Raw genomic sequence first — 16,340 nt, 5'->3', positions numbered from 1 at the left:
GATCAAGATTCCCAAGTTGCACATATTTTACGAGGAATATGTCCCATACTCCGTAGAAGACTTCAGAAAAGCCACGTCCCTTCGTATATGTTTCACTTCTCAGCCGCCTCCGGGCAATCCGTCCCCCGATGCCATCCCTGTCGTTTCATCAAACCCCCTTGGTCCCTGTCTCGTCTCGTCGCAGAACAACAAGTTGTCAACTTTGTTTCCCCACTCGTAAATTACCTCTTCCAAGTTCCGCGGTTCCAACGGCTTGTCATCTCGATAATGTCGTCGTCGTCGTCGTCTTCATATATCAAAAACATCCCAAGCAAGGGTTTAAAATTCTAGCAACACTTTTTTACTCCTTTTCTAGATTTTTACGAGAATACTTATTATTCGGCTCATTTTAAACATTCAAGCCGCGCAATGGCTCATCTCATATCGTCTCGTCTCGGCAATCATTCATGCCTCATAGGCAGACTTGGCCTTGGCGGGCGGTTCTACTGTTGACCAAAGTCCCGACTTATGCTTGATACATGCGAAATAGATTGCCGGGATATGCTGACTGCGAATCTCATCTCATCTTCAAGGTACGGAGTACAGTCACATATGATCAAGCATGAGGCTCGCGCCGAGTAACTTTAAGCCATGTCAATTCTAGCCCTGCCGTCAGCTGCAGTTGGCTGCATCGCCAGGGAACCTCAAATCCTACATGGTGTCACTATCCACAACTCAAATGCGCTGCGCCCTGTTGTGATTTCCGATCAGGTAGACACCGAGATTGCCAATCATTTACCGGACTCGGGTAGCGTGGGAGTGACCTGGATATACCCTCGATCTCTTGGGCGCACCCATTCATCCCGTCCTTCATTCCACCTCCTCAATTCGTGGCCGAGGCTTCCCAGCTGCGTCCACCAAAGTCCCGCTGGGGTTGATATGGAGGCCCGCCAGTCGCGTCAGTCCTGGACTGCTTGTTGACTCTTGCGGCGGGAGGATGCTTGCCATTTGCCAGTTCTCGAGGCTTTCAACCACGTCCTTTGCATACTGTTGGACCAGTCCATCGTTGTCCGTTTGAGCCACATATTGCAGTGTCCTCACAATATCCTCTCGACTCTCGTCAGTCAGACCAAAGCCAAGTTTCCTACCAGACTCCTTAGCAGCGTCGAGAGCCCTCACAAAACTTAACACGTTCAGGATGGCAGCTCTTCGTAGAATTGCCGTCTCCATCTCTCGTTCCATTGCTAGGATATTGATGCAGAGGTCAACGCTACCAGATACGAGCGTTGGCCCAATCCCTCCTATGTTCGTTTCAATAGCAGCGCCAAAGATTGACAAGGCAGAAGTTCGTATCCGAACATCTTCTGCGCCTCTTTTACTTTCCCATCCATGAAGGATTTGAGCCAAAATGTCATTCCTAGCCCTCTCTTCTTCTGTCACTTCTTCTTCATCCAAGTCCATGTCATCATCCTCATCCTCCTTTTTCTTCTTCAGTTTTCTGAGCTTCTCATCACGAGCTTGTTTAGCCATGGTTTTGGCTCGATATCCACGACGTCCAGCGATACACAGCAAGGTCTCGCTAACTTGACGGGCAACATCACCGATAAAGGTTTCCCCTAGTCGCTGGATCACTTGCAATAAAGCTTCTCCAAACCGCAGCCGAACATCCGTAGTAGACTTTTCCTGTGGGTCTAAATAGTGGTCTAGAAGCTCTTGAACTGCCGATTTAGGATGTTTGTTGGCCAGCTGAGTATAAACTTTGATGACTCGAAGGTTTATGTAGTCGTCGTTGTTCTCGAGTAGGGTCGACAAAAGCACGGCAACTGCAGGGATGTCGAGGATTGGGCTGTCTTTAAGTATCAGACCAGAAAGCAGGTTCAACCCTTCAGACACGATGGGTGCTGGATTGTCTTCGCCCCCGGTGACATATTCCATGGCCAGTTTATATGTCCTCTGATCTTCAATCTGCCGGGTGCTGGGGGCCGAGGCAGAGACATCATCCTGCTCCATTTCGTCTCGATACTTGAGAAGCAGCGCTAGGTTCCTTGCTGTAGGTGACAATTGTGGCCTGTCTTCATTGCTCAATCGTTCCAGTGAACTCTCTACAATTTTGAGCCCTTCTGGTTTAATGTGGGATTTCTGGAATGTCGGCGCAGTGATGACCAGATTCAGTAAGCTTAGTACCACAGCGAGTAAGTCATCTGCTAGCTTTGACTTAGTATCTGCAGCAAGAACTTCGCATACCAACTCTAGCAGCTGATCAAACTGGCTCACGAGCTTTTCTGGAGCCTTGTCCATCAGCTTTTGTAGAATAGTGACCTCGAAAAGATTTTGCAGAGGTGAATCTGCCTTTTCATCCTTAGGACGCAGATCAATTTTGATCTCGTCATTTGTTTTTTCTGCTGTTTCAATGCAGCGCTTTAGGAGGCTCAAGAAGATGGATGATACCTCTGTAACCGAGCACGATGAGGTTATGAACTCAACCAGCTTGGCTGCTTTGCCTTCGAGTTCGTTCCAGTTCAGCTCAATGCCTGAGGTTGAATCAAGTCCACGAGGTTCTGTGATCTCAATATCGCCTTTACCTTTGAGTCGATACTCCCAAGGGCTTTGACTTCCTTCTGTGGCGCCTCTGCAGAGGAGGTTTCGAACGAATGGTCTGACACTTTCGGAATTACCGAATATCCTCAGATAGGCCTGCAGCAGTGCCCTCGCAGGCTTGACGAAGTTCTCTTCGGTACTAGGTGGTGGGTTTTGCCACGAGGCGAGAGCCCATATCTGTACCAATACTAGCCTAAGGAGACGTCGGCAAAGCCCGGGTGAAGAATTGGATATCACCAGAGTCATGAGGCGCTGTAGCGAGGTTTTGAGAGACTGAGAGGTGGTGAGAACACGATCACAGCTAAGATCGACAATTCCCTCGTTTTCTTGCTTAATAGCAGTGGAATCAGGGTTGCCCATCGACCGTAATGTTGGGTTTATATCCTGGACTAGAGGCTGAACAAATGCATTCCAACCGGGAGATCCTAACTCTGAGTTAGTCTTGCTTATAGAGATTGTCTGTTGTTACTCACCTGGTGCACCATATTGCTTGTTCCCCAATACGCCATAGCCTACGATCTGAGAAGCGGTTTTCGCGAGTTCAGGACCAGCAGTTCCATCGATGAGCTCAAATAGCTGTCCTGAGATGCCCTCGAACCACGCTTCCGCTGTCGTACTGGTCGGAACTGATGAGAGGAGTTTCGTTGCAACGGCGACACCTTCATGTGTTATGCTAGCTCCTTGCTTTTGTGGTCCAGCTTTTGCGTCTTGGGTTCTACCAACATTACTAGGGTGTACTGAGAAGACGAATTCCATGGTTCCACGGACGCCAGTTGGGCGTAGAGGGAGGAGGGTGAGGGTCTGGACTAGAGGATCCCTTAACCATTGTGGGAGAACTGATGGCTTAATGAGTGTATTTAGAGCAGGCAGGAGTTTCCAGACTGGTGTTCTTGTAGTTTGTTAGTGCCCTGATATTGAAGTAAGTAGTTTCATAATAGAGTTGGAGCTCACCTTTCGATGAGTTTGTCGAATGCTCGGAGGCCCGATTCCCGAGTGCTGGCATCATTTGTTGGATCAAAAGCTTTTTTACCAGCTTCAACTATCTCTTCAAGTATTTTCGGGTGTGCAGCAGTAGAAGATGAAGAGCTTGCCATGCTGCGTTAAAAATTAATAACGAGCTTCAAAAACTTGCGTGGGTAGGTGAGGTATGTATGTTGGAAACAAGAAAAAGTGAATTGCTATAGGGTGTTTGTCATCATGATCCAAGAGCTCCCTTCATGTGCGCCCCACACTGTATGCACCGTGAAGAGGCTGGAGCCGTCACGTGCAGGCGTGTTTGCAGTGGAGGCCCACATATCTCATCGCGTCTATGTCTCAGTGTGTTGAACTCGACTTTCTCAGTCAACAACCACTTCATGACGCTGTTCAGTTTCTCGGATTCTCTACTGGAGACGCGACACCCGCCAAAAGATATGATTCATACGGATCAGCTTTCCGAGGCTCCCGACGCGGTCAAGACGAGTTCCTTCACTACTATCAACACGCGCGACGCCTCCCCCACAGTCCTCCGGTCCTCGTTTCTCGCAAGGGATCCTATTGTAGGCACCCGTATCATTTGGTTACCCGCACATATGTCGCTCTCGAGCCTGTAACAGGACCTCGTGAATGCCGCAGCCGGATTATGGTGGGTAGCGCGTCCTGTGTAGGATGTACCAAGCGGGCGGGTGAACGAGGTTCGGAACTTAACCCTAAGAAGATATCTGGTTATCAAGTTTTGCGCTCTTGTCGCCCAAGTCGTCTTTTATGCCGGTGAAGCACCAGCTGTCATGATGCCCGCTGAAAAGTTGGATGATTGACTCGTGGCGCTACTGCCGACGGACAGGCGAGGAGGGCAGTCCAGTCACCATTTGGTGCGCGAGAGGATCGGTGCCATGAGTCGTTTGGTAAGAGCCTCTGGTCCGAGGACGCTCGTCAGCCCTTTCCGCTGGAACCAGCACATTGGTCAAGAGTAGACCGTCTAGTCATTGTGATTAGCTCTGGGTCTTGGGGATGGAACTAGTCTGACCACTTGTTCATACTGCTAGCCTGCTCATTGCGCCCAAGCAGCTGAGAAGTGGAGCTTCGGTTTGGCCTTCAAACAGCCAGTCACTGAATTTCATTCATGTCCCGAGTTTTCGCTTGCCGGAACCGCCAGTCAGGGTAATTCCATCTGGTGCAGTGGGCAACTCGTGGAAACACACAGAAATCCAGCGACTGACATATCTTGCCAATCGTATAGCTCCCGGTCCTTCACAGCTGCTCGTGGCATGGTGCGTTGCTGCACTACATATCTCCTAACCCGTTCGCACACTGGACCACACCACAGCACTTGCTACCGGTGTGTGACGCTCCGCGTCTGGTCTGACCAAGCGCATTAACCTCCAGCCATGGGTCACAATCCCTTGGTCATGATGGGCGCCAGCAAGCCTGCAAGGATCAGAAGGTCTGAACAGGTCCCTCAGATCCGCCGAAAGGTTGAACTGAGATGAAAGGGTGGTTTTTATGGATGTCTTTTGTCCACCCGTCAAAGCCCTCCATACCTCTCGCTGGCGAGAAATTTGGAGAGGAATCAAAAACTAGTCCTAGTTGGCAGCGCGAATCATACAGAAGGAGCTCTCTCGTCAGTGTCGGTGGGTTTTCAGACTGCGTTCTGCCATGGTAACCTTTTGGTGGAGTCGTGTTTACGAAGGTACTGGGGTCATTATGGGATCGTCAGCTCACGAAACAGTCTTCACCTTTGCAATGGCCATTGTTGCAGGAGGATACTTGCGGTTGGTGTTGGAAGCATCACCGGGACCCATCTCGAGTTGGAGTCAAAGTTTCGTGCTTGTCTGGTGCTGTGAAAGACCCTTTTGTCAAGTTGAATTTCACGACTCTGGCCGCACTGTTGAGGCTGGGTTGCATTGTTGGATCTAGGACAGGCCTTGTTGGGTAGGGTAGTCCTGGCTGTTCTCTCGCCTGAAAATGGTGTGGAGGACAGCCCCCCGCGGTGAGGGGATAAGTCTACCCATTCTTTCTGTTGATTGGACAAGTGCTAATATTCAGACAGGACCAGAGCAATCTAGATACACTAGCTGCCATGTTTGGGGACAAGTCTTTCCAGGTAAGTTCAAGATCTAAAGTCAATCGTTGTGTGGGGAAGTTGGAAGATCGGCATTCGGATCCGACGGATCGGAGAATTAGTGTCGTGATGTCATGAATGCCAAGATTTGCCAACGTCCGCGTTTCTTCGGCAGCAAATCAGAACTAATAAAACACTCGTCGTAAACTTTATGCATCTGTAACAAATGATCTGCGACAGATTTGGAGTGTGTGGGTTGCTCTAAGAAGCTTGCTTCCATCCTGGTGGTGTTACACGAGTGCTGACAAGGAAATGAGGAAGGAAAAAAAGACGCATCAACTGGTGCTTCTCTGCACGAAGATGCCATTGTAAACATCGTAAAAACTCTAAAGAACTATAAAATAATAGACTTGACTCGCATCGTGTTTATCAACTTGTCCAAGAAATGTAAATAAATTTGTAAGTATTATAACGAGAAGGACCAAGTTTGTCTACCTAGTTCTATGTTTTTCTTTACCCCCAAAGCTTGCTTACTGAGCCAGCCAATAGGAAATATCCGATGACTGAGATACCTGGTTGCTGGTGATGTCACATAATGCAGGAACCTGCTCCCCATGTCTGAGCTGATGATAGGTACTAACCAACTAAACAAAAACAAGATTGCCCCTGCTACCTACCTACCTAAGCTTACCAGGTCCGCTTACTCCTCATAAATTATTCCCTCCCTTCACTTGTTCTCTGGTGTCTTGGCTCTCTGTTCTCACGCTACTCTTCGAAAGCCAAGACTTCAAGACATATCCATCATGGTGAAAGCAGCATTCTTGGGCTTACTGCCCGCCGTTATGGCCATCCCAGCAGCCGCTCCCGGTCCCGCACCAACGGTTTATCGTAGAGAGGCAATTCCAGTTCCAGCTGCTCAGCCTACGCAGATTATGGACCTCGAGCGACGTGATATCATTGGCGATGTGGAGACTTATGTCGGAAGTCTCGTTAGTGGTGTTGAGACAAAGATCAAGGGATGGGTCAATTCAGGCATTCTCGACTTTCCAACTGGTTTCCCTACAGGCGATGCTGTTAAGAAGTCAGCAGGTGTCGACGACGATGATTTGAAAGCCGAGCCAACACAGGTTCTAAATATTCCGTAAGTAGCCTCATTCACTACGAGAACCACCCTAACTAGGAGACAGCCCATACGGCAATTGGACCAACAAGGGTTGGAACGTTCGAGTGCATGGCAATGTTTACAAGATCCCCAACCTGAGCCAGGAGAAAGTCGACGACCTCGCCAATGTCTTCCTCATCGACACGAGTGTTGACAAACTGTCTAAGTCTCAGCAAGCTCAGGCTCGAAATGTGACAAGGTCTATCTTTGTGGTGCAACAGGACAACGTTGAGGTCAAGATGAACTTTGTGAACAATGTTGATGTGTCTCCCGATGAGAGCGGTGGTGCAATTGATGCGGTAAGCCAAACAAAACAAAGTAGAAACATGGAACCAGTTGCTGACCATGTATCAGAGGGGGGGTTCGCAAAACATCACCATGCCATACAACACAACTCTGGAGGGCGACTTTGACGCATTTGTCGTGCTTAAGAACACCACAGGCCCCAACAATGGCTATCTGATCCCCGGCAACGAAACCTCGAAGATCCAGACCCTCAATGTTTATGCCGAGGGTAAGAACAACAGCGGAAACGCAACCGCTTACCTCGTACCACCCAAGGGTATCACTATTGTCTCTGACATCGACGATATTCTGCGAGTGACAAAGATTTACGAGCCAAAAGAGGGTCTTCTCAACACTTTTGCTCGACCCTTCACTCCATGGATGAACATGCCCGATATTTACGCCAACTGGTCGTCTTCAGTGAAGGACTTGCACTTCCACTATCTCACTACGACACCTGAGCAGGCCACTCGTAACTACATGAGCTTCATCTACAACACTTACCCACTGGGCTCATTCGATACCCGTCCACTGAACTTCTCAGACGTGTCGGCGACACTGTCCATCCGTCGCTTCTTGCTCGATAAGGTCTTCCAGACCTTCCCTGATCGCAAGTTCATCCTTGTGGCCGACACGAGCAACTCAGACGTAATGAAGGACTACCCAGCGATGTACAAGGACTATCCTGGTCAAGTGCAGTGCATCCTTCTGCGCAACACTAGCTCCACTGACAGCGGTGACAAGTTCCCGTATAATACCAAGGGCTTCAAGGACATTCCTCAGAAGAACTACATGTTCTTCCACGTGCCTGACGATATCGCCAAGATTGACATCGCCAACGGCGGGTGCTACAACAGCTCTATCAAGCAGAACGTTACTTTTGACTACCAGGGCCTTCCTTTTGGCTTGAGCGACGACGATAATGCCGCTACGGGTGTTACACCTAGGTTAGGAATGATTGTTGCGGGATTGATCGCTGCTAGTTTGGCGATGATGGTTTAGTAGAATTAGAGTGCATTATTCCTGGGTATCATGACATCAGACTGCAACATACTAGGTTAGTAGTTACGAGCATAATGATTACGTTGAATTCCTCATGACAAACCTCACTCCTATCCCCAGACGCTATATTCGGAGGAGACGAACTCTTTTTCATGAGAGAATCATGATCTCAAGGGTCAACAAGTCTGTTGCCGACAGAATACTCTATAATTTGGTGATCACAGCACCCAAACTTTTACCGTGACATGACATTTGTCTCCTCCATTTTCACAAACCGTGCGTGTTCTTTCATAATCACGTATCCAATTACGTCAACCGGAATACATTCCGTTCAACGGCACACGAGTAATCTTTCGGAACTTGTCCACCCAAAGGAAGCTATAAAATTCAACGTCCAGCTGAGATATCGTATGACAACGGCCCTCTGCCGCATAGATCGTATGAACACCATCCCAGGCTCTTGGATATGAGCATCTCGTTGCGGAAAATAATCTCCTGTGTTTTGAGAGGATTATCCGGCACTCCGTGCATTGTGACCTGTCGTATCATGGTTCAAGCAACGAATATGCACTCTGACTCCACTACGGTACTTGGAACTTCTAGGGTTGAAGGATTCCATACAACTGTCAAAGCTTATTGCGAATAGGCACACACTCTCTTGAGTTGTTGACGAGGAAGATGTTCCGTACGAGAATGGCGGGCCCCGACTCCAAAAGAGATGAAATGGTCAGACAGCACATGCTCTAAATCACCAAGACAAGCCACTTAATACTAAATACGTTAGTAGCTGCACTTGACTGATTCATGAACTGTTGGTTTGTTCCTGGCTGTGGTCACGTCTGTATGACCCCAAGTGAGGTCTGCAGTAATTCTCTCAATCGTTCCATTCCGCTTCTGGAACGGGGATGTTGTTTGTGCCATGACGCTTCTACCACTGGCACTAAGCTATGGATAATGGGCTGATGCAGGGTTCTGAAGGTGCTGTATCCATAGCGCGTAGAATCCTCGCGAGATCTCGCAGGCATCTTTCGCATACCGAGCGTCGCACTGTAAGAGGATAAGAGGAGACAAGGTTCACGCCAAGACCAGGGATGGCTGTGTTATTTATTCTCTCTTTCTAAAGTTCCGGCATATAACGGATCTTCCAAGGAGGCCAAGTCAGATGCTCAATTGGGACACTTCTGCGAGGCTGAGAGTGGTCATCGGCCTTTAGAGCTGTGATTCAAATTGAGGAATTGCCCAATAGGATCTCAATTGATACCCGCGCAGCGCAGCTGAGACATTGAGGCTACCTAGTCGTCAATCTTAGCGAGGTGTGAGGTGTGTGTAAGCTATTTCTAGAAGGGAGTCTAGGGAGTCTACACATGATACAACGGCATCCTTTAGAAGTTGAACTAAAGACTCATGGCTGAATGGACGGAAGCTTCCAAAGGGCCCTAGACCTTGAAAACCCATACTAAAGACTGGTCAAGTTTTACGGGCGCTACTCCGTAGTGGAGACTGTTTTCCCCTGATCAGCCAGTTGACAGCGGCTCATATCCTATTTGATAATGGTGCTGTGGATGTTGAAATGGAAGCACTAATCCGTAGCTGCCGTGTCTGTCTCTTGCCAATTGAGCATGTTCCTGGACCACAGACTGCTCATTCAGGCCGGAAAGAACGGAGACCTACAGGTGAGTCCCCGCCTGAGCTCTTTCTTGATTCAAACATTTTCTGGGCTGCTCTGGCCCCATTGGATTGGATTAGAAAGCAAGGGTACATGAAGATGACTGTTCACTTGTCATTATTCGTATTCCCCACTCCCGCTGTCGCATCCAGAAGCCACAATCCCAATCTCTTCAATCTCACTCAGACTTCTCCACTACTGCCGCTAGTTACTGAAGAGAAAACAATGCTAGAAGCAGATACATTCATCCGCGGTCAATTCGAAACAAGCCGCATGCTTAGCACGGCATTCTGCACCTCGAACCGCGTCTCTGTGGCTACGCGGTTTGTCTGTCCGTGCAAAACGTACTGCACCTCCGTCGTTCTGGGATACTGACGATCCGCAAACTGCGGGAGTAAGCGAGGCCGGAAGTCTGTTCTAAAACAAACCGTCTTTCAATGGCGTCAAATTACTTCATCACTGAAACTCAACTAATCCTCTGCTAATTGCAGGGACAACTGGTAGCTCAGCCTTGATGGTCCCCCAACTACAGTTACTGGCACCACCCTCACAAGATGCAGGCACGTGGAGATGGTGGAAACCGTTGCACTTGGCCCCTTTCGAGAAAAGTTTACCGTTTGAAGAGCACAAACGCCATTCAAGCCTTTTCGCGAAGTCAAGTGCTACCACGGGTCTAGCAGAAACGCCTCGTTCAGCTGCGGCTCCAAGCCTTTCAACAACCAACATCGTTCTTGACCCTCTTCGGCCCACAACCAATTGCGGCTCCCGTGATGGCCATTGCTATTCAAGTTGGTTTGATAATAGAGCTTAGGTAGACTCGTGCGCCTTGTTGGACAATCTCTATCGGTGGGGCACCTCATCCCGAAACAAACAACGACTGACTGATAAGTCCTGCAGCCAGACAAGGATCATCAGACGAGCTCTCTTTCCGAGGCACGCCACATCTCACGACCTAGCCCTGGCCTCCGCGCCTTGATCTAATTCCTTGACATGATTTCGTGTGCCTAGAACTCATTACTGACCCGCCCAGCAGCAGGTCGACCACAACCAATGCTCCCTGAGCATCACATCACATGTCGTGTGCGTTTTTAGCAGATGATTAATCGAAACAAAATGAGATCAAAAACTGCCTCGCCTTTTCCACGAAGGAAGAGGTCAGAAATCAATTTCCCGGCTCCAGAACAGCCAAAAAGATAACAATTGTTGCCACCCAGTGAAACTCATTCGCGCCTGTTACATGATGATGTCCGAATAGAAAAAGAAGCCCAAAAATAATAGCAATTGCAGATTGGAGTCCCCCGTCTCCAGAAAGGTTCAACAGCGCATGGGTATCTCGCGGGGGTTTTGTTTGCTTGCGGTCTTGCTCCAGCCGCCAATCTCCCGCTCCATCCAATGTCGAGCGTCGCAGTCAGTCAAAAATCGTACACTGCATACGCCCAATGGCGCGTTGCAAACGGTCGTCGGCCGTGAGAGAGGCATGCCAACCTATCTCCCAGTTGCCGTCGGCACTCAATAGTCCAGTTCAGTCTTTACCCGTCGATAATTATTTCCAGCTCTGGCGTCCTCATGTCGCAATTGAAGAATCCCTCTCAGACGGCGACGCTCCTGTACCCCTCGAGGACACTACTCTTCTTAAAATCGATGATGTGCCATGATGCTCGGTATACCTGGCATAGTGCTTGTTACGGGAATTGAGGGTGGTGGCCGACTGGCCTTATCCCGAAGAGTCCAGTCGTCGCCAGGTTCTGAGGGAGCTACGAGCTCCATTAGAGTGTATTGAAGAATACCGTCGAGAACTTGTGGGACAACAATATCTCGAGACAGTCCCCATGGCGGTAATGAAGGTTCTTCGTTATCGCGCCCATCAGCCTGCAGCTGTCAGTCAGTACCAGCCGAATGAACTGATATGCAAAGGAAAATATGCCAACTTACAAGACATGATGCGCAAGGCGCATTATTCACCCAGACCCAGTTGGGGCAGTTATGTGTATAGAAGTACTTGCATCTGTACTTATAAAAACCACCAGCTCCACTCATTGTGCTGTTGATGTCCAAGATGTAAGAGACTTGTATGGCGTAGTGAGCAACGGATTGGACAAGGTAAGATGTGAATCAGTGGGCAGACGGATAATGGAATGCGAGGAAGAGGCATAGACTCTTATATGAGCTGCCAGGCAATAAGAGGAAGTGACGTGAATGCGATTATTAGCACGGGGAGTGGACTAGGCTGGGGAAAGGGTCGAACGATTTGTTTGTACTACCGCTGAAGTGCGGATGGCCAACATGTCAAGGATACCCAGGGCAGAGCGGAGCTCTATGTGGGAATGAGCTGGCATGATCAAAGGTGCGTAGTGTTTGCTCAACGGAGTACGACTTAGAGACTCGGACGCTGACGTCTTAGGGACAACTAAACTCGATGGGAATGGCCGTTGGCGTCGCAATGCCATTTTGCATGGCATTGACTGATGCCCCCCGCCGAACAAAACGATGCGATGTGGTGGGGACCACACCCGTAGTGATGACAGACAGGGAGCCCCTGTGAGTTCTGCAGGACGACTGCAGACGCCTTTTACAAGCGACGAGCAGACATGACTTGGGTACGGGCAGGCAAAACAACGTACATGATTCTAAAACGACGATAGAATGCGGCAACCAGCCAGAGATGGCTTGCTCTTGAATGGCCGGTCTTAAGGAGAAATCGACGGCATCAAGATCTTTCGTTACTACGCGCTCATACAACGGGGGAGGACGCCCAAGCGCTTTCAGAGCACAACTAGACAAATGTTAATCAGCATTAGTGGCATTCATGTGTTGCGGTTTCCGCCTCAATCTGCTGCTCCAGTACAGACAGTATGCGTCCATACTGAAAAGCGAAGTGATAGGATGGGTCGTCTCAGAAGCCATGTCGATAACTTGAACGGTTTGTGGTTCGTCGAGACGTGGGGCCATGGGACGAGAGCTATAAAGGGTGTAGCGTCCGGCGGAATGGCGTGAGGTTAGACCTGACAAGGGCGTGTATACTCATCTGGGGAAAGGACGTACTGTCTGTCATGGTCATATCCAATGATACCGAGCTCTTGCGCATCCCTCTCGGGGTTGACCTTACTTGAGACGATGCATGATGATTCCCCCCGTCTATGGTCCACGCCTAAGCCCCTAGGTCCACGGCAATCACAATTGCTCCAACGCCGCATACAGGACAGTACCAGGTCAGGGCAAGAAACCCTCAACAGGAATAGGGAGGGGCGTGCTGTTCATTGACGAATACCTATTGTAGTGTCTTCGGGCCAGCCGGCGCCACGACCTGAAGCCAAAGACCCGTAGTCAACGGTAGGCTTGCTGCGGTCATCCCATGCTACTACCATGTGTCGTGCCACATGAAGTACACAGGTAAAGATCCGATTGTCGGACGCGCAGTGGCATGGTTCAAAATCAAGCAGGCTATGTATAAAATTAATCTGACCTCACTCTGACCCTGTGGCTCTTCCAGGCAGGGACTTTGTGGGGAGGAGATCTCTGAGGCTGAAAAAGAAACATTCTTAGAACATCTTGGGATCGATGCCAATGCGGCTCAGCCCAGCATCTGGAATGGAAGGACGGGAAAAAGCAAAAAAAAAAAAAAACCGCTTTGCTTGTGAAGGGACGGGATCCACAAGCGCGTGGCGCCGCAGTTTGGCCTGTGGATATGCGAAGTATATCTCAACGTTCGGATACTGAGTATGCATACTTGCACATGCCGGCAATGTTGCCTTTTCTCTGAGAGCCTGTGCTGGGGAGGCCGAGAGCCAAGCTATCGGTGATACAAACTATCAAGGTTGCCGAAGAGCGAGACCAGAGCCAGAGCTTATTGCGACGAGGAGCTTCGGACATGGTGGGCTACCTATTCTGATATCATGAGATATTTGAGAAGCATCAGTCTTTACTCGATGAGATTACGACCCTACTCGGAGGTCTCGGGTCGCCCCGTGCTTTCATAACGTCCAGTTGAGCATCACCGATGACCTCGGGCGTCTCCATTCGCGGATCACACATTCTACCTCGGCCAATCCACACTCATTTGGACTCTATCAAGGCCATCTTCTCATTGAGGCAATTGTAATGTTGCGCGATAAACTACACCTTGGACGGGCGCGCAGAAGCAGCAGGATCCCGGGTTGGTCAGTCTTATCGCTGCGTTGCGTTGCGTTGCGTTACCACTAGACAGAAACTTAAAACGTTTCTCCCATTTGCACATATTGGGAAAACATCACAAACCGCGCAATATGCACAGTTGACAACGCGGTCCCCTTCGGGCAGCGCACCATCTTGTGATGCTTCTTCACCTGTGCGCCATCTTGCTTCTTCCGCCCCCCCCAAGTATGTTCCAGGTTGTGAACAGGGGCGAACGGCAAGGAGCTATGGCCTCCTCGGATAGGTTGCCATGATGCTCAACCACCCAGGAAGTGCCCTGCAGATACATACATACAGGTAATGCTCTCCATGCTTTATTCTCCGGTCGGCACTGTCGTCTGCTTGAAGCTCGAGCCCTTCCACTGCATTGCATTCTCGAAAAGGAAGAGAGCTGCTGGAGCTCCTGTCAGAGCATGTTGATTGATTGGACCACTTGTGAAGGTCTGAGCCGGGTAATTTGGTTGGCCCGTACGATGACACCCTGATATTCCAAACCACGCTGAGATACACGTGGTGTTTTGCATCAGCTTTTGTCACTGATTTGATATTGCTGGGTCATCCCTTGTTGGAGCAGTCTCAGTCATTATGATAACCCGATTGACTTTACCGGGTGAAATTGAGGGATGCTACAACGGCTCTTTCTCACCCCTGTCATCGGATAATGGTATTGAAACGGTCATGAACGGCTTTGGCGACCTAAAACAGGTATTGATCTCGTCGGTAGTCAGTAGGCGGGTACTGTATGTATGTATGGAAGCAAACTTCGAGGTGGAACCCAATGGTCAAGGTTGGTGGTATTATTTCCTTCTCATACGGTCTCCTCACCTCGTATATCTGCCCTTTCCTACACTCTGACTCTCATTCGCCGTGGGGCAGGCTGGCTGTGAGCAACAAGAACTCTTGAGAAGGGATCCGCACCCTCTGTGAAGACCCGGCCCTACCTATCTGCCTGTCCCACCGTATATCTGAAACAAACAGCCATCGCCGATTTTCCTTGGTTCATCACAGCACAATTGGACTCGTTCTCTTTTGGCAGCCTTCATTCCACCGTCGTTGGTGTCAAATTGTGGTAATGGGGCCAACATTGCGAATTTTCGAAGCCAAGCTGCAGGGTGAAAGCTACCTACTACTCTATCCATGATGTTTGTGCTGAAGTTGCTGGCGTTGCTTGTTTGTCAACCTAATCGGGGGGTTTCGAGGTTGATAATTGTTTCTCACCTATTTACATACACTTACACTTACTTGATTTGCCTTCTTTTCCCTTCTTTTTGCTTTTCCCATCGATCTCCCGTCTTGCCCGCCCGCCCGCCTCCATAACCGATGTCGATGAGGGGAGCCCTGCTAGCTTGGCCACTTTTATCGGCCCTGGTCGCCCACATCCAGAACGAGCAGGTATTGACACACACATCGTCATCCCAAGAGAGAAGGACGTGGGAGGTGAGAAAACCCTAGGAAAACTGGAGTTGGATGGCCGAACCAACATCCAGACTGCATCGTCAAGCGCGGCGAGACGGATATGCAGGCCACCCTCCCTCTGCAAGGATGCCTTGTTTGTGTTTGCATCAGAGAAGCTTCATCCTGACAGACACACATACATGCATACATACATACTCAGGCTATTCTGAGTCAAGCTTTGCTAGCAGCTAAGCTGATTGCCTAGCTGATTTGAGGCTGGGAGAAGAGGCAACAATGCAGTCAAGACAAACACTCCAGCAACCAGAAGAGGTGTCGTGCATGATGCTAAAGAAGCATGAATGCTGCAGAACTGCGCAAGTGCCTGGAATTCGTTGATATTGTTTCACCTAGTTTGAAATACGGCTGGTGCGCTAACAATAGTTCTCTCTGCCACAACCTTTATTCAGTCCCAATGTTATCTGTCGCCTCTTTCCTCTTTTTACCTCCACACAAGATACACACCAGTAAAACAACCCAAAAACGCCCGCATCCCTCCATTACACTCGCTCACACCCTCTTTTGGCAAATCTAACGGTGCTGCAGGATTCTAAGACCGAATAGGTAAAGTGAAAGAGACCAATGGACCAGACGGAGAGGGGCGCGCCGAGGGGGAGACATTGAAGCATGAAATACTGTTTTAAAAAAACAATTCAACCGAGCAGCCAACCATGAAAGAAGTGGCTGATGCACATAAAACGCCGTGGCCAACCAGTCAACTCGCGAGGATGTGCAACTCCAGGCCGGGATGAATAAGGGAGGGGAAGAGCTTTGTCGAGCTACATAGTAGACGACAAACAACACCTCTTCCCTACTCTCAATGACAAAAAAATGTTTGTGTCTCGCCGGCCCCATGCAATGCCGAGCCGCAGTGGAGGGCCGCTTCCCGCACATACATGGTAGGGCTAAGCATTGGATAAGCAAACAGGTCGATCGATCACGTTTCTAATCCCTGCCCATGCCTCTATTGTCGATTTCTAGGGGTC

At 49.5% G+C, this 16,340-nt stretch overlaps 4 protein-coding genes across 4 annotated transcripts; 1 reads left to right on the top strand and 3 right to left on the bottom strand.

Annotated features, from left to right (window-relative positions):
- Nucleotides 1–849: 849 nt before the first annotated feature.
- FPRO_10946 (uncharacterized protein) lies at nt 850–3,671 on the bottom strand (the record flags this gene model as incomplete). The annotated part of the gene is made up of 3 exons (XM_031231965.1): nt 850–3,002; nt 3,051–3,466; nt 3,529–3,671. 3 exons carry the CDS (start codon nt 3,669–3,671, stop codon nt 850–852), a joined length of 2,712 nt encoding a protein of 903 aa, XP_031081949.1.
- A 2,749-nt stretch (nt 3,672–6,420) lies between these two features.
- On the top strand, nt 6,421–8,066 carry FPRO_10945 (uncharacterized protein; the record flags this gene model as incomplete). Its single annotated transcript, XM_031231964.1, has 3 exons — nt 6,421–6,758; nt 6,805–7,078; nt 7,134–8,066. 3 exons carry the CDS (start codon nt 6,421–6,423, stop codon nt 8,064–8,066), a joined length of 1,545 nt encoding a protein of 514 aa, XP_031081948.1.
- Nucleotides 8,067–11,364: 3,298 nt separating this feature from the next.
- Nucleotides 11,365–11,769, bottom strand: FPRO_10944 (uncharacterized protein; the record flags this gene model as incomplete). The annotated part of the gene is made up of 2 exons (XM_031231963.1): nt 11,365–11,601; nt 11,665–11,769. 2 exons carry the CDS (start codon nt 11,767–11,769, stop codon nt 11,365–11,367), a joined length of 342 nt encoding a protein of 113 aa, XP_031081947.1.
- A 360-nt stretch (nt 11,770–12,129) lies between these two features.
- On the bottom strand, nt 12,130–13,602 carry FPRO_10943 (uncharacterized protein; the record flags this gene model as incomplete). Its single annotated transcript, XM_031231962.1, has 6 exons — nt 12,130–12,505; nt 12,578–12,691; nt 12,775–12,880; nt 13,001–13,173; nt 13,196–13,315; nt 13,460–13,602. The coding sequence occupies 6 exons, from the start codon at nt 13,600–13,602 to the stop codon at nt 12,130–12,132; spliced, it is 1,032 nt and encodes a 343-aa protein (XP_031081946.1).
- Between the last annotated feature and the right edge of the window lie 2,738 nt (nt 13,603–16,340).

This window comes from Fusarium proliferatum, assembly GCF_900067095.1.
Source record: "Fusarium proliferatum ET1 genome assembly, contig: FPRO_scaffold005, whole genome shotgun sequence".
NCBI classification, from domain to species: Eukaryota; Fungi; Ascomycota; class Sordariomycetes; order Hypocreales; family Nectriaceae; genus Fusarium; species Fusarium proliferatum.
This window is presented reverse-complemented; position numbering and strand designations above follow the sequence as displayed.